Genomic DNA, 25,711 nt, shown 5'->3' on the forward strand with positions numbered 1-25,711 from the left:
CACCAAGCAGTGTTCCCTCTCTCATCTTAACTCCTCATTACCCCAATACAAACCTCCCATTATTCCCCATTTATCCCCTGTTTTCCAATCTTCCTGTTTCCTTTCCCAATAAATATTACACTACGTCTGGACCTTTTGTTCCCATTTCCTTACAAAACCCTATCCTCTAACCACGTTTAGCTCTATTTTAGACACAGTCTTTCCCCATTATTATAGATTATTATTTAAAGGCAAGGATTGTCCTTTGTATTCCCAAAACTTATAGAACCTGATATAGTCAGAAAACATCTGAAAAAAAATGTGTCTAGGCTCTACCATTTAGGATGAATTCTTATCCTATGGTTTGTAAACTTAAATTCATAAATATATTTAAAAATAATTGGTTTCTATGTATTTTTCTTTATATATTTCAAAGTATGATTTTGACAAGAGTCTATAAGCTTCATCAAACAACAATGGAGGTTCATAATATCAGAGAGGTTAAGAAAATCTAGTTTAGGGGACAGCTAATTCGCTCAGTGGATTGAGAGCCAGGTCCAGAGATGGTAGGTCCTGGGTTCAAATCGGGCCTCAGACACTTCCCAGCTATATGACCCTGGGCAAATCACTTGACCCCCATTGCCTAGCCCTTACCATTTTTCTGCCTTGGAACCAATACACAGTATTGATTCCAAGGCTGAAGGAGGGAGGGAGGGAGGAAGGAAGGAAGGAAGGAAGGAAGGAAGGAAGGAAGGAAGGAAGGAAGGAAGGAACGAAGGAACGAAGGAAGGAAGAAAATCTAGTTTAAAAAGAACATTTCTAAGGCTGGAGAACAATTAGGAAAGAAACCAGAATGGCATTACTCCTATAATTAATGCCATTTATGGATCAGTTGAAGAAACTAGTGACATTGCTCTTGAGAGGGCTCAGAGGATACCTGAAAATTAACTTCAAGTATAGGAAGGGTTGTCATGTAGAAAAGGAATAAAATTGGGTCTGATTAGCTGCAGAGGGTAAACAACTACAAGCAATGGATAGAACTTGCAAGAGAGCAAATTTGGGCTTCCTTTCAGGAAAATATTCCCGATAATTAATGCTACCCAAAGGTGGAATGATTTGTCTTAAGAGGTAAAGAGGATCTACTTGATTGGTGTATTTAAACCAAAAAGTGTCAGATGTTATGGTAGGGGTTCTAAGAAGCTTGATTGTAGAATGGAGTTCTGGACTTGGAGTCAAGAAGATGAGTTCAAATTTTGTTTCAGACACTTATTAGCTATGTAATACTAAGCAAGTCACATGTAAAAATCTTAACTTCAGTTTCTTCATCTGCCAAATGAGGACTAATAAGATAATCTAATTCAAAATTGTTGTGAAAACAAAATGAGATAAACAGTAAAAAGTGCTTTGCAATCCTTACAATTCTATGATGTTAACTATCATTATTATGATGATGTGAGTGAGGAACACCAGGTAGAAAAAAAGTTCTTAAAACTTTTTTTGTTATGGAGCCCTTTGGCTATCTGAAGAAGCCTACAGACTCCTCAAAATAATATTTTAAAGTTTAAATAAATTTTAAAATAATATTTTAAAATATTTTAAACTTAAAGAAGATAAAATTGGTAGAAATTTTGTTATATTGTAATAGTTATCAAAATAATTCTAAACCAAGTTTGCAGATCTCAGATTAAGAATTCCCTGAATTAATGTTTCTTCGAAGACTGAAATTCTATGATTCTGTTAATTCTTCTGATTATAGACTTTGCAAAATCGATAATGCTAGAGAATACCTGTTTATACTTTGCAGCAAAATGAATCCTTATATGCAAATATAAGATCCATGCCTGCCAAATATTTTTCTATCCTTTCTCCTTTTGGCCTTTAGTTGTGTATAGTAGAGAGGCAAAATATGTATTTGAGTACAGAATTTACTCAATCAGTTGACAGTTTTGTGCCGATAACTATCTATCTAATGAAATAAAGCCTTGGTCATTAAGATTTCTAACACTTCACAGGAGCTAGAAATCTTTTAATACTGCTGTCAGTCAGACTCTAACAATTCTGTTCCAAGTTCTGATAAGTACAAATCTTCCGGATTGCCTTAAACTATTGATTATGCCATAGATATGACTTACATGCTTATAAACAAAGTAGGATTTCACATCTTGGGCAGGAAGACAAGGCAAGATTTTACTTATGATTCAGAAATGAAAAAACAAAACAAAACTTGGTGCACAGCTTTTTATCAGCAAGTTGTTGGCTGATATAGGTATTTATTAGATTCTCATGCATGTTGATTTGGAAAAATGAGATAATATGAAATTATCTCTCAAATAAATGTGTTATTTTGGCCAGAGCATGCTGCAGGGTTATATTGTGGTTGCATGAGATACTTTGGAAATTTGAAAATGATTAAAACATAGATGGACTAAAATAACAAAATTTAAGGGTCCAAAGCATCAGACTTACATCTAGGCTATCTGGGTTCAAGACCTTATTTTGTCATGGAATTGCTGGGTAGGCTCAGTTAAGTCATTCGGTCTCTCTAGACGAAGTTTCTTCATCTGCAAAATGGGAATGCTGAACTTCCAGCTTTCAAATTATATGACCCAATTCAGTTCAATTTCATTTAATTCCACAAATATTTATTAAGTAACTACTGAAAGCACATTCCCAGGCTTTTCTTGTAGGCTTTGGCAGAGATACAAAACAGTGATAATACATGGCCCATCCATTCATGCTTTATCATTGAATAAGGGATACAGTATAAACTATTCATTGTGGCAAATAATACTTAACATGGAGTGGGACAAGATGGTTATAAGCAAAGTGTTCTTGAAGTCTGAAGGGGAAATGGGAGGAAATAAATAATTATATGGCACCTTCTCCATGCCAAAGTCTGTGATAAGTGCTTAAAAAAACAAAACAAAACAAAAAAAACCCCTTGCCTTCTGCCCTAGTACAACTCTAAGACTTGCCCATTTAGTGTCTAAGGTCAAATTTGAATCCAGGTCTTCCAGACTCCAGGCTTGGTGTTCTATCCACTGTGCCCCTGTTAAGTGTATTTTCTAAAACAAATATTATCTCAATTTTTCTTCACAACAACCCTACGAAGTAGATGTTATCATTATCTCCATTTTACACTTGAGAAAACAGAGGTAGGCAGACATAAGTGACTTAAGCCAGAGTCATATTACTGGGAAGTTTTTGTGAGTCCGGATCTGAATTTACTGACTGCGCCACCAGCTGCCTCTATACTCTACAAAGGAGTCAATCAGGGAAATCTCTTCTAGTTCTAGTACACAGAATACTAGACCAAGGAAGACCTGAATTCTAATTCCAAACTAGATTTTTATTCTAGGCAAGATCCCAGCCAGGGCATCAGTCTCAATGGCCTCAATTGTAAAATTTAGATACGAACTCACAGACCTAGACTTGTGAGGCTCTAATGAAGGAAAAAAAAAACAACAGTACTTTGTAAACCTGAACACACATTTTGTGATTTACTGTTACTATTAAGGGTTCCCCAATGATGCAGCAATTCAGATCTCTTTCAAAACAAACTTAAAAATAAGTTTTCCTATTTATAAAGGATGAGCAGAGGCATGGGTGAGATACTGGAGAGGCAAATGCCAGTTTGAGCCCTGAGCTGGTTTCTGGTATCACCAGAACCAGAAGGGAAGAATTGGGGAGGAATGAAGGTTGAGGGATGCAACTGTCATATTTTAATAAGGTTATTTTTTCTCTCCAAATGAATGAAAACAAAGTAAAACAAATGAAACCAAGACTAAAACAGATAACCAAATAAATAACCAATAAATAAAGAAATAAATAACCAAAATAAAAAAAAATAACAAATAAATAACAGGTTTTTGGAGAGTCAACAGAGAGTGCGTAGAACAATAAAGGCTTTCCCCACCTCGGTATCAGTGGTAAGTCAGCAAGTGTAAGGCACATTCCTACTGAATGAACCCAGTACGTGGTTCTGGAGGTCAGTTTCATCTTTTCCACACCTGTGAGCTTTAAAGGTTATTATCACTGATTTCTTTGGAGCCTCACCCATATCTGCACACTATGTGAAACATTTTTTTTTTAAGATTATGATAGGACCACACCAATCTGCTTAATACCTGGACCTCTAAGATCAAGTGTAATAATATTTATAAAATATTTAGCACAGTGCCTGGCATATTTTATATAGAAGTAAAATTTAAAATTTTATGAAATATAAATAAAAATATTACATATACAAATGTTTTTTTCTATAAATCCCTTTTCTTTCATCTAGTGTCTCAAATTGTCCTCCCATTTTTTTCATATCAAGGTCTTCTTTTTGTGTTTTCTTCTAATCATTCTATAAACTTATGGTCCTGGGAGTAAAGAGAATGGTCCTGGTGGGGCTTTAAAAATGTTTATTTTTACTAGCACAACAGAAAGCAAATTGGGGAAGTCTTGGTACTGCCTTTTTCTTTGAGTTTTGATTTTTGCAGTCAGATGATTGAGTCTTAGATTTAAGCCTTTTCATCGACATTAACTGGAATAAACTTGGGTTACAGTAAGAATTGAGCTAAAACATTAACTTCTATAAAAATCTGGAAGATTCCTCTACTAGAATGTAAACTAAGTCAGGCACCTCAGAATCAACCTGGTCTTACCAGTCGAAAAGTTAGATGCTTATCCACAGTTCCAACAAGCCACAATAACTTACTGCTTTCTAATATTAATAAAATCTGTCTTTGCCAGAGAGGTCGAATTATCTAGCAAGGCCCTATATTTTCATAATATTTTTGAAGCTACTCTCATCCCAGCACTCCTTTTTTTTTAAAAAGTGTAACAGAAATTCTTTATTGCCTCCTTAATATTGAGTGTTTAGCACTAAGAATTTGTTGACTGAGTAAAAAAGTACCTCAAGAAATTTCAAGAGGGCAGCTGGGTGGCTCAGTGTATTGAGTGCCAGGTCTAGAGATGGGAGGTGGTTCAAATCTCGCCTCAGATTATGTCTCAGCTATGTGACCCTGGGCAAGTCACTAAACCCCCACTGCCTAGCCATTACCATTCTTCTGCCTTGGAACCAATACAGAGTATTTACTCTAAGAAAGAAGGTATGGCAGTTTTTTGTTTTGTTTTATTTTTTAAAGAAATTTCAAGTTATTAGCTACCAATATTTGGAAAGAATATTCCAAATAACAAATAATTAAAGAAACATACATCAAAAAACTTTGAGGTTTTACCTCAAATCCTATAAAATTGTCAAAGATGGCAAAAGATGGACATAATCAATGTTTAAGGGGTTGTGCCAAGAAAGTTACACTAGTACACTCTTTTGGGGGCTGTGAGATATTACAATCATTTTGGAAATCTAGAGTGATACAAATAAAATGACTAAAAGTATTCCTAGATAGCATGGCAGATAAAGGGCTAGGCTCCAAGCTGAGGGGATCTGGGTTCAAATCCAGCCTTAGACACTTTCTGGCTATGTGAACCTGTGCAAGTCACTTAACTGACTCCCTAGTGTTTGCCCCTCTTCTGTCTTAGCACTGATACTAAGACATAAGATAAAGGTTTTTTTTTTAAAAAAATGCCCCTATGCTTTGACCTGGAGCTTCCTCTGTTGCCCAGACTGATAAGAAAATTTTCATATACATCAAAATACTGATACTAGCACTTTTTTAGGAGAGTAAAGCACTAGCCACAAAGTCAACACCCACTGGTTGAGAAAAGGCTGAACAAACTGTGCTGCCTTATTTTAACAAAAAGTTAACTATGCTGTAAGAAATGAACGTACCAAGCAGGGAGAACACGTCGGCTGTGGTTCGTCGATGTCTGTAACATACTAGTGCAATAACACTTGTTCATTACTTCCAATTCCAGACCGTGATTTGCATATGTTTTGCTAGTGGACCTATCACCTGCCATCCCAACCTTGCACAGTAGACACAGAGCACCACTTTTACAGATGAGCATGTTGAGTGTCTGAGATGTGCTCCAGTCTCACCGAGCTCATCCAGCTAAGAACCCAGTCCATCTAGTGCTTTGTTGCACTATGCAATGCTGCCCCCTATTTTAATGGGGAAGAAGTCAGACAACCTTTCTAAAACCCCTCCAAGTAATGAAACTGGACCCAAAGCAAAGCAAAATAGACTCACGTACATAAGTGATACGTGTAGTGCTAGACAATCCCATCTGCATACATTGAAGTCACTTGCTTTTATAAAGTGATGAGAACATCCTTTGGGGATAGAGCAGTTACCATGATGAAGGGCTCTACATCCGCGATCTTAGCAGATCCCCAGACACCAGCTTTGGAGTGCAAGAACTGAGGGGATGGTGCCACAGGAGGCTGGTTCTGAGGTCCGATACTATCTCTGTGTTGCATTGGGGCAAAATGAATAGGACAAGGATGGCAAGTGAGTTCTGAATACTTAAATTTCCCTGTCCCTCAATTTCCTCATCTACAAAATTAATGAGTTGAAGTATAGAGGACTTGAGGGTTCTCTTGGAGCTCTACATCTAAAATTCTATCATTATCCTCATTTTAGAAATGTAAAGAAATAGAGAAGCTTCTATGGTTCAATGTTGTTGTTTTAACTGTTTTTGACTCCTCATGGCTCCTTCTTTAAAAATTATTTTTTAACTTTTTAAATTTAATTTTTGAAAATATTTTTTCCAAGATTCATTTTCTTTCCCTGCCCCCCTTCCAGAGCTGACAAGCAAGTCCACTGGGCTGTACTAATGCTATCACTTGATACCTATTTCCATATTCTTCATTTTTACCATACCATACCATTTTACCATACCATACCAAAACCCCAAATCACATATCCATATAAACAAGTGGTAAGTGATAAACTCGTGACTCTTTTGAAATATTCATAGCAAAGATGCTGAAGTGGTTTGCCATTTTCTTCTTCAGCTCATTTGACAGATGAGGAAACTGAGGTAAATAGGGTGAAGCAACTTGCCCAGGGTCACAAAATTAGGAAGTGTCTGAGGATGGATTTGAGTCAGGTCTTGGTACTCTATCGACTTTGCCACCTAGCTGCCCTCTGTGCAATATCCCATGACTACAAATAGAATAAGTGGAACTTGGGTTTCTGACATTTTGATGCCAAACCTAGGACTTTTTTTTTTTTAACTATGTGGCTTTTTTATTCAAGGAGACAATCATATTTTTTTTTGGCCTGGAAACAGTAACACTAGTCTATGCCTGCTCAAATGATCTGGGTAACTAACTATAACAGAACAAATATAATAAGCAGCTCATTGGCTTTCTCTCTACAGCCACCGTTACAGTTTGGTTTTCATTCATTAAGATAGATCCAACAGAAACTGGCTATTGAATAATAAGAGAACAGTTGAATTTCCTCTATTGTTTCTTCAAAGGACTCCATCCAGTGGCACTATCACTTGGAGTTTAATGATGAGCAGCATTCTAGGAGCTTTAATAAAAATGAGATCCTGAATTTTTCTGCAGTTCTTGCCCTCTCAAACTGGAGACTGCATTGTGGCCACAAACGGGTCCCAGCTCACCACCATCCCGCTTTTTATCCTGTTTTCCAAAGGACACCCATGTATCATAGAATATCTCCACCTGCCAGTTTTACACAAAAAAGAGAAAACATGCCTAGGGGGCAACATAAGTCAGAGTCAACTTGGTCTTACCAGTCCAAAAGTTAGATGCTTATTCACAGTTCCAACAAGCCACAACAACTTACTGCTTTCTAATATTAATAAAATCTGTCTTCGCCAGAGAGGTTGAATGAGCTAGCAAGGCTGTCTATTTTCATAATATTTTTGAAGCTACTCTCATCCCAGCACTATTTTTTTTTTAAAAAGCAGAATGTTTCAGCTCAAGTTAACCGTGTGTGTGTGTGTGTGTGTGTGTATGTGTGTGAAGCTACTTAAGATCACATGTTTAAAAATTAGTGGTCAGCTACCTGATTAGCAAGCTCTTTTATACATGAAAGTCTCTTTTGTTGAGGTGGGTGGGGGAGTCAACAAACCATAGACATCTCAAAATGACAAAGTCATTGTTAAGCGAAAGGCTTCTGGGATTCTTTCTACACACTTTCCCTGACTCCTTGCACAATAAAATGCAAGGGTCAGTGGTACTGAGACAAGCAAAGGCCAGTTCCACCCTTTTGCACCCATAAAAGCAAGTGACCCAATCTATTCTCCCTAAGTCTTAGGCCCTTTTTGTTCTCAATATCCAGATGCAGCAACTTTTTTTCTTAAAGAAATGACTGAGGACACCTCCTTCACAGTTTCTTTTTCTGGGGCATTTTCACTTCATAAAAGCTACAGTCAATGTGTTTTGTGTGTGGTGAGGAGGGCCTGACACATTCAGTGGTGGTCTCAGCCACTGCCTACATTGGTGGCTCAAGTAGTCTCAGGATTAGGGCTTTGTGTGGGATGAAAGGAGATGAAAAGTCAGTTATTTAAGCTCAGTCAAGCCATTGATTTTTTGTTGTTGTTGAGGGGTGTGGGGGAGGAAAGTTTGGCGATTCAGTTTTCCACAATAAGGCCGCCCCTTCTCTGAGGGCAGCTGCTGGTGGGTTCACAAGCCCTCAGTATTCCCCAAGAAGAAAATGAATCTTATATTCCTAAATGCAACTTAGGCACCTTGCCTTTGTTTTCATTTATTTATTTATTTGTTGGCAGAAAGTTTCCTCTTTTTTATAAAATTAAAAAACAACTAACCTCTTTCTCTGTCTCCATCTCTGTCTCGCTGTCTCTCCTCTCTCTGTGCACTATGTTGATGCTTTGAGCCACAGGCTTCAGATACCAAATGCATTAAACTAAGGTATCTCATGAATCTAATAGCCTCTTGTAAAAGCAAGGATAATACAGGGCAGAAGCCAATGGGAGAAATAAATGCCAGAAATAATTATATATTATGATTCTAAATGGGGATGAGTTGAAAGGAATGACATGGGCTAGTACATTTGTTGTTTAAAGGATACTAAACAAATGCAATTATTATTAAAGACCTGATTATTGCAATTAATAATAACTTCAATAACAAATAAACTATGTGTAGTTTAAGAATGGCCTTGATTTTGAGAAAAATCAGGAAATACATTTAATATAGATTATATGCTCCTATATGGAACCATGCAAAGACAAGTACGTCAAACACTTTTACTGTTAAAATGCAAACTGCAAAGTATCCTAGAGACTCAAAAATGCATTTTAAACAGGGATCTGTTTTTCTGCTGTGTTCCCAAGTACTCAACTATTCAAGTTTTTCAGTCAAATTGGAACAAGTATATAGATGATAGGAAGAGCTCTAAATATCAACTCAAACTGAGATGACTCCACAGTCATGATTCTTTTTCTGATAAAATAATGCCAACTAAAATCCCATTTCTATAGGAAGTCTTTCCCATATAGTCTGTCTGTACTATCTCTTGTATGTAGCCTGTTATAATATATTTGTTTACTTGTTGTAGACAAGTTGCTCCCCGAAAGCAGATTGTCTATTGACTCTAAGTCTCTATATAATAATATTGACTCGAAGTCTCTAATGTACTTAGTATATCCATTGGGCAGACATTACTTACATAGTAATAGATAATTTTACTCTTGTAGCATTTATGCAAAATGATGCATAAATTCCTTTTGTAGCCAACTTGTACTGGTGTTTTCCTATACACAAAAAAATGGTGTTCTAAATCTATGTTCCTAAGTATTTTCCCCTTCTTTTTTCCTAGTAAACATCTTTAGTTCCTTCAAATGATCTTCACATATATCCAAGGCCATTCACCACTTTGGCTGTCTTCTAGAAACACTCTACCCCTCACAAATTCCTTCCCAAAATACGGCGTCTGATACGGAACATAACACTCTTAATATGGTCTGCCAGAGGCAGAGAAGAGGACTGGGGGGACTGAGTGGGACATGTACTAAAGAGAAATGGAAATGAAATGAAATCTAAGGAGCCAAGTTGAAAAGAATAGCTCCAAGCAGAGAGGGAAAAAAGGAGAGCCATCACCACCCAAAGCCAGACAAATATTTCAGCAACTCTTCAAAGGGAATTCTTATACACCTATATTCATACCAAAGAAAAGGTAATATGACCTAGTATAAATATGAGAAAATTTACAATACCTTTGAAAGAGTCTATAGGATAGGCTACACAGTTATTCTAGGGATTCACAGGTGAAATATTTTGGAAGCTTAAAAAAAAAAAACCCAGAGATACTGTAATATCTTTAAAATGACCCAAGTAAATGAGTAACGTTGTTTCAGGGTCACAATAGATGCATCAGGAGTCATCACTGGATAATACTTTCCTCAAAAAATGTTTCTTAGGTTTAAACAAAATAAAATCTTTTTTTCTTCCCATCTATATGAATACATCGTATAATCTTCTGTTGAAATTTACCTTCAGGAAATGTCTATCTGATTTAACTTTTTACTCATCATCCTCATAGTGAATCAAATATTGGAATAAACCAAATGTCTGATCTTGTCAACATTTTAATATGGATCTCTGTGAACTTATATTGACTGCCCATGACTAGGAAATCAATTTGCACAGCATTATGAATAAACATTTTGTCCCAGATTAAAACTCTTGCTCTTGAAAGTATCAATACTCATATGCTTTTTAATAATCTCACTAATTTCAAAAGAAATTTGATATTAATTATTTTCCTCTTTGTCATCACTCATTTTTGAGCAGACACAAATAGACATTTTAATCGCTAGCCTAAGTTTGTAAACTCATTTTTAGGATGGGTAAAATAGTTTGACTGCTATAAATGACTAGATCAGAAATGTCAAATGTATGGAACCTGTAAAATTCTTCAAGAAGCCTCATCCAGATTACAATATAATTGGGAAATTAACAAAATGAATAAAAATACAATCCAAAAAATACAATGTTTGTGATTTTTAATAATTTTCACTATTAAATTTATTAAATTAATTTAATTATCAAGTTAAATTAAATTTAATAATAATTTGTGATTTTAAAAAGTCAATATACTGGTCACAGGGATCCATTTTTTTTTTTGAGTTTTATACTACTAGCCTAGAGGACTTATGGGGTCCTTTCCAGCTCTAAAGTTAAGAGTCTAAATAATTTACTTCTAAAAGTAATACAAGAAAATGAATCTTATAAGTTCATAGATATAGTTCATACACCAGGATTTGGTGATTTCAGTTTAATATGAATTTTTCACCCTTTATAAATTTATATAACTCATTTATAAATTAGTAGTGAAAATTGAGAAAATAAAATTTGATTCTATTCTGTAATTGACTTCATTTGTATCACTACCGGCATTTTGTGTAACTACCTAAATTACTAATTGTCTCTGTGTTAAATTTTTAGAATTTTTAGAACTTCAGTTTTCTTGCTCGTCACTATTCTATTCTAATGTAAAGGAAATGTGTTCTCCTTGAAAGATGCAGGTGGATACCAGGAAGTCTGCTCTGTTATCTCTGCAATCCCTTCGTGGTTGCCACAATGTGATATGGAAATCACTTTAAAAGACTGATATATATTAATTTAAGGTCACCAAGGAATTCAGCTATGTAATTCCTAAATGAAAACTCAAGTCAGTAGTCAACATTTTTATAGTGTTTTAATTACAAACAGGAGGAAAAAAAAGTATTAGAGGGAGAGAGAGAGAGAGAGGGAAAGGGGAGAGAAGGAAATAGGGCTTAAATACCCACTCTGCTTAGGCTGAGCCAAAGGCCCAAGGCCCTGGATAGGCGAGGCAAAGAAAAGAGATCAGTCCCTATCACTCACATGACCAAAATGGAGAAACAGTCTGTGGACTCCTCCACCCCAAGCACCAGACTCCAACAACCTTTTTCCCTCCACACAGGAAGTCCCCAGAACTCCTGAGCTGTCCTTTAGCTCACTTCCTGTCTCTCACATGTGCCAATGGTGGCTCTAGCTTGACCTAGGACTGCCCAGAGGTCTGTCTTTTTGCACATGTCTGTTGAAGGCCATATTCTCAAATAATTAAATCTTGAGTTTTGCTGCAGCCCTTCCTGATCTTGTTACCCTGAGTAGGGTGGAGATTATAGTTTCCAAGACCTGATTCTGTTATTCCAAGTATCTCTATTGTTATTGATCAGGAAATAGCTAAATCCCATCTTCTAAAGAATGGTCTGAATAAGGTTGAGTAGTTTTGAAATTCACAATGATTCTTTAAGAAAGTGTGGTCTGTTATTGCTATGACACTAACTAGCCTTCCAACTGGACATTGCCAATGAACTTTCCATACTGACAAGACGGAATCCTACTGTCCTCCATATCTAGGATGCTTCTGACTTTGTAGCCAATCATATTCTTTCCCCTAAGCTGCGGTGGTGCTTTCTAAGTTTTGGATTCTTCTCTTTTTGTTTGTAAAAATGATCTGTCTACATTATTTGGGGTCTTTTGGCTTGCTGAGGAGAAAGAGAGACTACTAGTCTTACCAATAAATCAGATCTACTCTAGATATTGTGCCTCAGTTTATCTTCATTTCAATACTGACAGTAGATAAACCTTAGAGAGCTGCCTAAGTCTGAGGTGAAGCATCTTAGCTAGTCATATTAGAAGTTAGATCTGAATCTAATCCTTCCTTACTCCAAAATCCAGCATTTTAGCTACTTGCAACTTATATAACCAGATCTCATTTTGCAATCAAAATATACTATTGCCTCTACAGATGTTTTCTCAGTTCTCTAAAAAGTCTTTTAACATGTTCCACATTTTAGGAAAATTCAAGTGAGCTGAAGAAAACAGTGATTTTTTTTAAAGTGCTAAATTAAAAGTAACTACTTTGGATGAGACTTGCTTAACTGACTGACTAGACTATTATGCACTAAATCAGAGTGTATATGTTCATTTCAAGCAGCCACTAATTGTCATTTATAGTCAAATTTGGCCATCTCAAAAAAGTGATTTGAAAAATCAATGTGAAATTTAACTTTAGAGAACTGCTAGTATCTTTTTCTACATGTCTCTGGCAACTCATTCAAAAGAAGAAAAAAGCCTTAATCTTTAAAATTGCAAAATTATTAAAGCTGTTTGGTAAATATTTATTCAAAGAAGAGAGAATATGTGTATGTTAGAAAGAAGTCTGATCTTAGATACAAGAGAAATCTAGGTTCCAATTTCATCTCTTGATAGTTATGTGACAATGCCATTATATTTCTTCAACTGTAAAATGGGATAAAACTGGGTGTATTTGTCATTGGGTTATTGTGGGGATAAAACAAGCTAACAAAGGTAACTTTCTTTGTAAAATAAGGGAAGAAAAACCTAGAAAAATGTTGGTTAAAATATTTGGGTAATTTGTCACTTAAAGGCAATTTTTATAAAAATTTGGGGAAATTTCATTTATTTTAAATAGAAATGAGTCTGGACCTGTGATTTCATTAGTATGAAGAATGTGCCCTCCAAATAACCTCAGAACTTTTTCTTGTAACCCTTTCTGTTAGAGAACTATGTGGAATATACAATATGTTCCATGAGGTTAATGACTTGCTCAATGTCATATGGCTCTTCTGTGTCGGATACAAGAGATGAACCCCACTTTCCCGAGTCCAGCTCTCTCTCTTCACTACACTATGCCAGCCTGATTCTATATATTTTATATCATTCTACCTCTACTTCTTTTAAGAACTGGTTTGGTGTAAAATCTATAAAGAATGCATGGAATATTAGTGTATGTGTTTCATAAAATTCTAATGTGAAGTGGAGATTTTAACTTTAATCACGAATTCAAGAAATTTGTATTTGTTTTTATTAAAATTGTCTCCTTCATGATTTCCATGTAATATATAGCTTTTCTTGGAGGGGGGTATAGAGGGGAGAAGGATCTGTGATTTTATTTAAACCAAGAACTCTTGCAAAGAAAACTCCATGGACCAATGTAGAGAGTAATATGTCTACAGCAATAATAATAACAAAAGTATTAATGTAGCACTCTGTGCCAGACACTGTGCTAAGTGCTTTACAGGCATTATTCCCTTTGATCATCACAATCATCATTGGATGTAACTAATAATAATAATAATAGCTAATATTTATATAGCACTGACTATAGGCTATGCACTGTGCTTAGCCCTTTATAATTATAATTTAATCCTCACAACAACCCTGAAAGGTAGGTACTATTACCATCCCTATTTTACAGATGAAGAAACGGAGAAAAACTGAGATTAAATGAATTTCCCAGTATCCCACACCTACTAAATGTCTGAAGTCAGATTTGAACTCATGATTTCCTGACACCAGGCCCCATGTTTTTATGTACTGTGGCACCACTAAGCTGTTAGTAGGAGGTTAAATCAGAAGCAGTACTTCAATACAGACCTTCCTAATTCAAAGGATGACTCTCCAGGTGCTTTATTATGTATTATAATATATTATGTTTTATATGGTATAGTGTCAACTATACTATGCTGTCTCTAGGTATTATTATACTTAGCTACAGCTCAAAAAATACATACAAACACCCACAGAGAAATCTTTGAGGTCTATTCTGTCCCAGATTTTATAATTCTGTGACATTTACAGATATGGTTTGATATTCTTACTCAAGAAAGACCAATCTACTTGTGCATGGGAGTGATCTGGACATTCTGATGCATTAGGAGAATCAGTGATCTTTGGAGTGGGCAGACTGGAGGCAGGGAGATCCATTGGGAGGCTACTGCAATAGTCCATGAGAAAATTAATGATAAAGTCCTGAATTAAGTTGCCAGCCATTTTGAGTGGAAGGAAAGGGTCAGATGTAAGGGATCTTGTGAAAGTAAAATAAATTAGATTTGGTACCTGGATATGAGGAATTGAGTTAAAAGGGCTATAAATCTGGTTTGTTGGAAGGATAGTGATGTCATCTACACAAATAGGGGCATTATGAGTCTCTTAATGAAGCTCAAGTTTCCTTTCACTCCTTTGGTTTCCAAATGGGACCAATGATTCAGCTTAATCATGTAATCATAAAAAAAAAAAAACAGTGGGGTAAAAAAAAAATCCCCTAGATCTGCTCACTACTACCCCAAAGGGTTATATCTTCACACATGAGATTAAAGGTAAAGTTGCATACTCAAAATTCACATGTCAAAAGAAATCAATACTTATGAAAATAATGCTTTATTCTTACTGAGACACACTGCCTCTAATGCCCTAGATTTAAAGGGTATCTCTGTTAATTTGCCTATAAAGCAAAATCTGATTTTTTTGTAACCATGTGTCTTGACGTAACTCTTATTGATTCTGCTCTGAATTAAAACCCTTAGTTCAGGAAATAAAATGTATTTTGTATTGAAATTGGTAAACACATTCACATTTAACAACCAAACAAAGGTGCCAACTGATATATGTGGTTCATTTATAGGTTAATCTGTATTCCACAATGCTTAAGAGAGAAAAAAAAACAAACTTAAGATGGGAAAAAAGAAATAGCAATGAGATATATCTTGGGGACTTGGGGAAAGAAAGGATATTATCCTTTTAGAATTTCAAAATGTTGAATAAATTTTGAGAAAATTAATGTAACATAAAAGGAACTGGCTTATAAAGTATATAGGCAAACACCGTTATTTTAGTAGGAGATTGAGTAGAAGTAGGCATGAGTAGGAGTGGTGACAATTATGAGGCACCTGCGTTCACAGAATGATGAAACTTCAGAGGAAGAAGGAACCTTACGTCATGGAGTCAAACTATCTACCCTACAAATATGAGTAAATAAGGGTGATGATGAGAACTATGGAGAAACACCTATTTGGGTTGATTATGTGCTGGGCACTATGCTAAGTGCTTTACAATGACCATTTTATATCTGATCCATCTTCTCTTTGAATAGATCCAGTGATAAGACACTCACTACCCTACAGGATAACTTACTTTGACAGGAAACAACTCAAATTGTTGTATATAAGGAAGGATGTCCCAATAATTTTCTTTCTAACCACATTTAGCCAAAAGCTGCCTTCCATTCATTGGAAAGTTCTACTTTCTGGGGCTACAAAGGAGAAATGTGATTTCTCATCCTAATGATACTGCTTCAAAAATTTATCACATCCCCACTCACCCTCCTCTTCTGGTTAAACCAAATCTCTGGTGGCAGTTTCATGGCTTGCTGCCATCCTTACAAGCAACCGTCCGAAAAGAGTACCTTCTGATTCTGAACATTAGATATGTGGGATAGCCAAGGACAATGATCTAGGAGGCGAGAACTATGGGGCAGGAACCTTGGGGCATATGAGGAATGATTTGTAGAGAGATAATAATGTACAAAGCGAGGTGAGGAGCTGGAGAACAATCACAAAGAAGGAGCAGAAAGATGAAGAACAGTCAACAAAAGCAAAGGATGGGAGAAGATTCTTTAGGTCAGGATCACACACTACCAGAGACAAACTATCAGACAAAATGAGTGGTTCCTAGTGTCAAATGTTGCAGAGAAGGGGAGGACAAGGTATTTTTTAAAAGGCCATGAAATTTGGCAGTAAGGTCATTAATGACTTTATTTACTAATTTGCTAGTTTTGTTTTTTACTAATTTCCCAAATTACTTATTTACTAATTACTAATAGAGATGAAAGCAACTTGAGTGCAAATGTCACCTTCCCACTGGTTCAAGTGAGGCAGTGAGGAGTAGTGTAGAGAATTGGAAGAAATGAGTCTATGTCCAGTGTGGTGACCTCAAACCAGTTGATTAATCTATATCTCCATTTCCCCAACTGTAAAATATGTAAGATGTAAGATGCAGAGATGAGTGATGGAGTAAGACCACAGAAGAAAGGGGAAGAGATCAGAAATTTACACAAGGAAAAAGATGATCCCTTCCTCCAGGATTCAAGGATTGGAAGAGTGCCAGAAGGAGGTTGGGTGTTCCAAATCTCTATAAAAGAGGAAGCAAAATAATTGGCAGAAAGTGAGGGGGAACTGGCTAAAGTGGGGGATGTGAGGGGAGAAGATGTGATTGGAACAAGTGCTTCAGTGCTATCTTCGTTGTTACCTTAAGAGTTAAGTCGATGAGGACGAAGTTAAGAAATGAGGAGAGAATAAACATGTTATTAGAGTTTGGATCAGAGTTTTTAGTGACATTCCAGGCAGGGGAAGAGGGAAGAGCAGTCTTCCTGGATTCAGAATGGGGGCTCAGTTCCTGCCTCTAACATATACTGCCCGGGCAACCCAGGGGAAGGTACTCAATCTCATGGTGTTCCAAGCAGTTCTAAGACTGTATCTCATCCATCAGCTGTTGGGTCTGCATGGCTGAAGCTGTTTCCATAGGGCTAGTTCCTTATCAGGGATGAAATCACAGGTTTAAACCAACCCAACTTTGCAAAACAAAACAACAAAAAATGGTCTTGCTTTTTTTTTTTTTAACACCAGTCAACAATGCCTATTGAATACTCACTGGGAAAGATGTAGGTATTACTACATCTAGAAGGTGTAATACAGAGAAATAATAAATAAATTTAAAAAGGAAAAAAAATATATATATAATGCTCCAAGCTCTCATTTGGAAAACCTGAGAGATCCTTTTACTGGCACCTGATTAAAAAGAAACAAAAATGGGGGCAGCTAAGTGGCTCAGAGGATGGAGAGTCAGGTCTACAGAGGGGAGAGGTCCTCAGATCTGGATTCAGATACTTCCTAGCTGTGTGACCCTGGTCAAGTCACTTCACCCCCATTGCCTAGTCCTTACTACTCTTCTGCCTTGGAACTAATACACAGTACTGATTCTAAGATGGAAGGTAAGGTTTGTTTTTTTTTTAAAGAAGATGAAATGATTTTTTTTTCTATGAAGATTTTCTACTACTGTGCTAGTCTGTTCTATTAGATTATAAGCTCTTTAAGGACAGAAACTGTGTTTTGCCTCTTTTTGTACCCTTCAGCACTTGGCACAATGTCTGACACATAGTAGATCCTTAAGAAATACTTACTAATTTCATTATTGATTATAAAGTATTACAGGACTTTGATTTTAATGTTGATTTCATAAATGCTATGTAACCTCTTTTAGTTTCCTATACCCAAAAATAGCCTGTTTCAAGATTCAACTGGTTTCCAGTTCATTACCTCATTTTTTAGTTAAGGTAACTTATCTATATCTATCTATCTATCTATCTATCTATCTATCTATCTATCTATCTATCTATCTATCTATCTATATTTAATTGCCTTATTAACTTTCCCCTACCTGATAAAATAATAAATCTACTCACAAACATTTTTATTTATCAATAAGTATTTCTCAGCCTAGTTGATCATCTGATTTATGAAAAATACTATTTAAATTCAAAATTGTTAATTTAAGAAAACAATAACAAAATACATGTTTGGACAATAATATGATAATATAGTTGTGCATTGCCAGCCATTGGCTAACTTCTCTGATAAGTGTAAGGCAAGCCTGAGGTGCTCATCAAAAGCCAAGAAATACATGTCCTTTTATGACTTTTTCTTTGGCCTGTAAACTATGTGATTATCTGTACAATAGAGCACTGCATCATAGGATTTGGAGGTAGAATATTTCCACCCCCACCCCACCCTGCTTTTTTTCCTTTTTTCTCTCTGGATGAGAAAACTGAGGTCCAGGATTTAAATGACTTGCTGAAGGTACTATCAGCAGTAAACAGTGAGAGGAGGAGGGAGAGAGAGGGGCTAAAAGAGAAAAGGGGAGAGGGAGGGAGGAGGAGAGAGACAGACAGACAGAGACAGACAGAGAGACAGAAAGAGAAAGAGAGTGTTTATATACACTCTTTAAGAATAGACATACATAATTATTTCATAGACATACAACAGACACAATAGAAGAGCCCATCTTCACTTTTTCACTTTAGTGGTAGATAGTAGTAAGCTTTCTAGTTTTTAAAAGTTATAAATTTCAGCTTAGCATAGATAATCAATCTTTGAAAAGAAAAAGAAAAATGAAAAATCCTCCAAAGTCTCTAGGCCAGTTATTTAGATAAGATGCATCTAGCCAGGAAATTCTAGATATATTAATCTAAACTCCAGCATTAGTAACAGACTCATTATCTTAGAGTCACTGGGCAGAAAAATGAGGACTTTTTTTTTCTAATTTCTTAAAGAAATAATATCACACCCATTTGATTTTGTGGTTTTAGCCACCAATCTCCAATAGCAACATTTCCCAAAATAATTTAGTCACATTAATGCATTGCTGGTGGAATTGTGAATTGATCCAAACATTCTGGAAAGCAATTTGGAACTATGCCCAAAGGGTGCTAAAAGACTATCTGCCCTTTGATCCAGCCATAGAACTGCTGGGTTTGTACCCCAAAGAGATCATAAAGGAAAAGACATGTACAAGAATATTCATAGCTGCACTTTTTCTGTAGCAGAAATTTGGAAAATGAGGGGATGTTCTTTGATTGGGGAATGGCTGAACACATTGTGGTATATGTTGGTGATGGAATACTATTGTGCTCAAAGGAATAATGAACTGGAGGAATTCCATGGGAACTGGAAGGACCTCCAGGAATTAATGCAGAGTGAAAGGAGCAGAACCAGGAGAACCTTAAAGGGACAGATATGCTATGGCACAATCGAATGTAATGGACTTCTCTACTAGCAGCAATGCACTTCCAGGACAATTCTGAGGGACTTATGAGAAAGAACACTGTCAAAATCCAGAGAAAGAACTGTGGGAGTACACCGAAGAAAAACAGCTGCTCGATCACATGGGTCAATGGGGATATAGTTGGTGATGTAGACTTTAAAAGATCACCCTAGTGCAAATATCAATAATATGGAAATAGGTTTCAATCAATGACAAATGTGGAATTGCCCATTGGCTATGAGAAGGGGTTGGGAAAGAACATGAATCATATAACCATGGAAATTTTTCTTAATTAATCAATTAAATAAAATATTAAAAAATAATTTAGTTACTTTTGAGGGGCTGAAGTATACTGACAGAACCCATAATGCCCATAAGTGATGCCTGAGGGTTTCAAGTGCTCATAGGATAGAGGAATACAAAAAGGCTAATTAGGCTGATTTTACTCCTTAAAATTTTTTTGCCACATTTTTGATACACAAAATTTTATATTTCTATGTGTAATTAATTGTAGTACATATATAAATATAAATAATTTTCTATTTTTGTGGCAGGAGTAAATAAGAGTGCCAAGTCCAGAATCAGAAACTCTTCCTGAGTTAACATCTGTCTTCAGACACTTTCTAGCTGTGTGAGCCTAGGCAAGTCACTTAATCCCATTTGCCTCAGTTTCTTCATCGGTAAAATGAGTGGGAGAAGGAAATGACGAACCACCCCACTATCTGCCAAGAAAACCCCAAATGGGGTCATAAAGAGTAGAATATTACTGAAAATGAATGAACAACAAGTGATTTTACATTTAACCTTTTATAGGGAGAAATAATATTAGCACAGAAATTTTATGACATTCCAGGATTTATCACTGCAACGCTCAACAAGTTGCTTGACTAGCCCCTAGTCACATCCAGAATGAGGATAACTGCCTCTCTGGCTTTCTTTGTTTAGTTCTTGATGACAATGATGATGATGGTTAATGGCTTAGAATCAAATATTCTTTGGATCTAAACCTAAGATCTAAGAACTTTTCTCCAATATTTGTCAACAACAACAACAGAACAACAAAGACTGCTACTAGCTCATTAGAATGAAGTAATCAAACATCAGTGATGGGTTTAAATTTACTGAAATAGTTTTACTTGTCATTTGCTTCAAGGTCAATAATTCATGATAAAGTGAATTTTCAATTCTTATACAACATGAATTCCACTACGGTCCTCTCCTGGTGCTCTGGGTTCTCCAAGGCTCTGACAGAATGCAAGCACTGGCAAGTCCTTCGAAACTGCCAAGCCTTTGAGCATGGGCCCCGTGACAAAGTCTGTCATTCCCAAGACCAGCCTACCTATGTTTGGAAAGGCTTATTACCAAAAGGTTGGCCATCAGGTGATGAAATATCTCAACCACAACAACTCAAGAAACTGTCTCTTAATTCGCTACAAGGGATCATTAAAGATCTGTGAAGTTAAAAAAGACTGAATGGTAATTGCAGAGTTCCAATTTGACCTCTGGTACGTAGTAAGAATTCCACCTTGGTCGAATAACTTCTTTGGCCTTAGTTTTTATATCTCCAAAATGAGGCTTCAGATGTCCCTTTTAGCTATAGCCTAGGATCATAAGATAAGGAAAAATCTAGTGGAATCCTACTCATTTTACAAATGGGAAATTGAAGATTGGGAGGATTAAGTCAATTAGTCAAAGAGTTATGCAGCAAGATCTATATTGGTAAAGGCATTAGGCCTACAAAAAAATTAGGAATTCTCAAGATAAATAAGCATATAAAAACCAGGATACTATCCATTATTTATAATCAGTAAAAAATATTATCATAAAACAGTCTTATTCTAAATTTTGTGCCAAAAATATAAATAAAACAAATAAATAAATTTTGTGCCAAATGGATAAATCTAATCCCTTTTATGAGACTGAATAATCCTAGTTTATAAAGTCAATTTAGAATTAAGAGTTTTACTTCTTATTTTGCCTTTGTGAACCCACAGAAATTCCATACAAGGTAATAATGTGGCCTTAAAATAAATTAGTAACATTCAATCCCCTCAAGCATGACCACATGTCCAACCTGTTCTTATCAAGGAAATTCATACTCCTACTTCTACCTTTCATTGTTTCATTCAAGGTCTTTATTCAAGGTCAGTTTGGAGGGCTCCACCTTTGGTGCACCTAATTGGACAAAAAGGAACTATAGATTCATACCTCTTTAAAGAATAGAATTAGAATAGAAAAACAAAGGGCCTCCAGATTTCATTAGATGGCAGAGCTAGCTATGAAAATCTCTACTCCCTACATCAGAATGGATGTTATCAAACACCTGAAGGCATTCTAAGAGGATAGACTAGATATCTCCATGACACATTTATTTCTCTTTTCTATGTGACTGTTAACATAGAATAGATAATATATAGCATGTTTATTTCTTTTAATTGTTGGATCGGATCCTAGGTTTAGAGGAGGAAGGGATCGCAGAGGCTATAGAGTCTGACACCTCATTAGACAGATGAAGAGTCTGAAAATCAGGGAAGATAAGCCATTTGTCCAAGGTCATAAAGGTGTCACACGGGGCTGTTGAGCCTAGCTACTCTTACTCTAGGGCTAGGCTCTTTCCACTATTCATTCTTCCTAGACACTGTTACCTTTTAACTCTCAGGATTAAGCTAATATGAAGCCAACTTGCCTTTAACAAAACCAAAGGCTGAAAACACAAGCAGCAGCCCCATGTGGGGAGAGGTATGGTCGCCATTTTGACCCTGCCTCCTATACTGATACACGACCTACTGAGCAGCCCAGAATAAGGCAGCGGCTTCCTTAAGTCCAGTTAATATAATTCTAATTTCTGGAACATTCCTGTCATGACTAACAGGTTTGAGATATTTTGTTGAAGGAGGAAAATGTGAATTGAATATAATGTATCAGACTTTGAAAATTAAGTTTCTTATTTTCAAACTGCCTGTTCAATCATGATTTCTAGAAGAGGACATGATTTGACTAAGACCTCTAGAATGCCATTTGCTTTTTTGGGGCCTTCCTGACCAAATTAGATTTCTTCTTAGGTCAATTAACAATTTGAATTGAGTGGCTTTTAATGTGAAACTAAGTTGAACTTATTTTTCTGGCCATAAAATATTCACTTTCTAATATAGTAACAGAAGAGAAAACTTCAAAATGATTGCTTCTAGAACCCAGGATAATGGCAAAAGGACCACTTATTGAATGCAAATCCTCTGAAGAAAAGCTTCTGCACACAAAGTAAGACGAACCAGTTACTGCATTGTTTATTAAGTTTCACTTGATTCCTCCTGACAACCATTTAAACAATGAATGTTGGGAAATGTCCCTCAAAGAATCAACAACAATGGGAAGGATCAGAGCTTTTATATTTAGCTAATACTGTTTTAAAAAGGAGAAAATATTTCTTCCTGAAGGGATTATGGGAAGCCTTATTAAAGACACCTGCGAACAAAACAAGTGACAAAAGATCTTTATCATAACTGATAACTGAGTTATCCTTGGTACAAAACTGCTTTCTCAAAGACAATGCCTGTGATATGCCCTTGCTATTAGATATGAGATCAATAAATCGACATTGGTGATATTCACCAACGATAAGTTTAATCAAGATTAGGTTGACAAATGAGAGAAGACCTGTTAAGACCTGTTGTAGTTAATTTAACAGCCCCAAACAAAAAACAGGTATATTATTTCTCTACTCTTTTAGGAGTATTTTACAAGAAAGAGTACATGACAGAGGGCTAATGTTAAATATAACAATTATCTCCCTATTTTAAAAAGTGAACAGCTGCCCCATTTGAGAATTCCAAACAAACAGAATGCTTCTCAAACTCTTTTGTTTTTATTCAAATGAATCATGAATATAGATGAAAACTGTATTTTCACCTGTGTTATATGGAAAAGTACAGCTGTTTCGAAGGGTCTAGTGTGAGACTTCTAAGGGATAAATTAAGTACCCACATCCAATAAGAAACACTTGCAGAAGAAAGCAATCAGAGGCTCATGTTCTCCTAAAAATCTGCAGAGCCCGGATTTATTTAGTTTTGGTAAATGGATGAAAGGACTCGATAACTATTTCAAGTCAGATACCTATTGCTATGTTCCCGCAGGATAAACTGGAATTCTAAGGTCTACAGGTTTCAGGAATACAATTTAGAGTTAGTTTTTAATTTTTCCCAAGTCAAGTTGAGTAGACTAGTAGAAAGAGGGTTGGTTGCAGTTTTAGAAGAACTGGATCCATCAATCTCTTGGCACATATAAATAGGGAAATATGGAAAAATCATCTGACCTCTGGGTACCCAAAGCAAAATTTTAAGACTATTATTTACAGTTAAGTTGCTAACCTGAATTGACCAAGGTTGTTTCCAATCTGGGAATTCCCTACATCAGTGTAATCACAAGACAGGTCTTGTGCTCCCCAAATTTAAGATAAATGATTTCTATCTTTTCCAACAATAATTGTAGAATAGCTTCTAACGCATCTCAGAGAATTATATTATGGAACAATAAAAACAAACTTTTGAATATATCAAAAAACATTCACATCAGTCAGAATATGACATGGAACAATAACAGTCTTACTTCAGAGTACAAGTATTACTTGGCATTAGCTACTAGATTCCACACTATCCATTAGCATTTTGGAAGAAGTGGGTAGGCTCAACTACATCAAATATCCATGGATCGCTTAGTAAATTAAATCAGTCTAATATCTTTGAAACTGTTAATGAATGTATTTCATTTCCATGAACATCATTTTGGGATGCAGATGAAAATACTGTGATTGGAATCATTGAAAAGAAGATGGCAGAAAACAAAAGAAAGGCTATCGCAGAATTATCAGGACTCAGGCAGAAAATCAGAAACTGGATGCATGGACCACAGATTATTTTTGAAGCCTCAAATTCACGGATGAAACAAAAGTTTGAGAGAGGAAAAATTCTTTGTGGGTTTGTTTGTTTTCTTAAAGCTATTTCAGCTATTAATGTGTGAAAAGGACTGCCTAGAAAAACAAAAAAGACATTTCCTGATGTAGCTTTCATCCTGTACTCAATTACTGGATCAAATAAACTTGGCCTTGAAAGGCTTGGTACCTGCAATAACTACTTTCTATTGTTCCTGTTAACACAGTATTATTTTCATCTTATTATTACTAATCTCTTCTTTGTAAGGAACCACACCTGTTTTCATCCAAAAATGGTGCAGTAAATATTTGGTCTTTGTGGTAATACAATGCATAATTTAGCTAATCTAGGCTATCTTTCCGTGAGAGTTGATTGTTTCTATATTATGAAATGTGTTCACAGTAAAGCAAAACCTATGCCAGATACCTAGGAGGCAAATCAGGAGCAACTTACCAAGCATGTAGCTGTTATGAATTGAAACCTTGACACGATAGTGTAGCCACGCCCACGGGCCAGTTATTACTCATGTTAACTTACACTTGGAATTACAGCCACACCTTTCTCTTACAAACAAGGTCTTTTATTAAGCTAAAACTACATACTGTAAGATGATTTTCTCTTAATGAACTGGATTTGCAGAATTAATGAATCATTGGGTCTCTGTTTAGGAATCCAAATTTAGTACCATATTACCTGAATGAAGTCCAGAAATGTCAGTGGCAGTAAGTCATCCAGATGGCCAATGTCTTTAGAGAAGCGATTTAAAATTCTTCCTACAAGAACAGGATATGAGAAAAATTGTTTATTTCCCTAGATAGATCCCCTTAAGAGAAATAATTCAGAAACAAATCAAAACAATACTTTAAATGCATGTGCATTTAATATATTATGCATTCATATACAATAACTTAATGCCAACATAAAGAAGAAAAGTGAATTTCTAGTTATGCTACTAAATGGAGTAAAGGGGGTGTTGCTGAGCAGCAATCATAATAAAAAAGAAAATCGGTGACTGGCAAAATGTAAACAGAGGAAAGTGGGGCAGGGGCAGCAAACCTGTGGGGATTAAGAGTTCTGCCACTGATTAAAAAAGAAAGAAATCGAATTTTATGATTTTTTTTAGATAACTATAGGCGATTAAAAAAAAAAGAACCACTAGATCTGGGGCTTTAGGCCAAGTATTAAATGGGAATATTACTAATATTACTATTACTGTATATAACCAGTAATGGAAATATAACCAGATATTTCTTTCACAGATGATTAT

At 35.8% G+C, this 25,711-nt stretch overlaps 1 protein-coding gene across 1 annotated transcript in view; it reads right to left on the reverse strand.

The window, feature by feature from the left end:
• The window catches only part of ABCC4 (ATP binding cassette subfamily C member 4), a 291,071-nt gene that overhangs the window by 78,913 nt on the left and 186,447 nt on the right, over positions 1-25,711 (reverse strand). Inside the window, exon 20 of the mRNA XM_007501391.3 lies at positions 25,138-25,217. Coding sequence (XP_007501453.1) covers positions 25,138-25,217 — 80 coding nt within the window. The remainder of the gene's footprint in view (positions 1-25,137; positions 25,218-25,711) is intronic.

The sequence above is a fragment of the Monodelphis domestica genome, chromosome 8 (genome assembly GCF_027887165.1).
Source record: "Monodelphis domestica isolate mMonDom1 chromosome 8, mMonDom1.pri, whole genome shotgun sequence".
Classification (NCBI taxonomy): Eukaryota; Metazoa; Chordata; class Mammalia; order Didelphimorphia; family Didelphidae; genus Monodelphis; species Monodelphis domestica.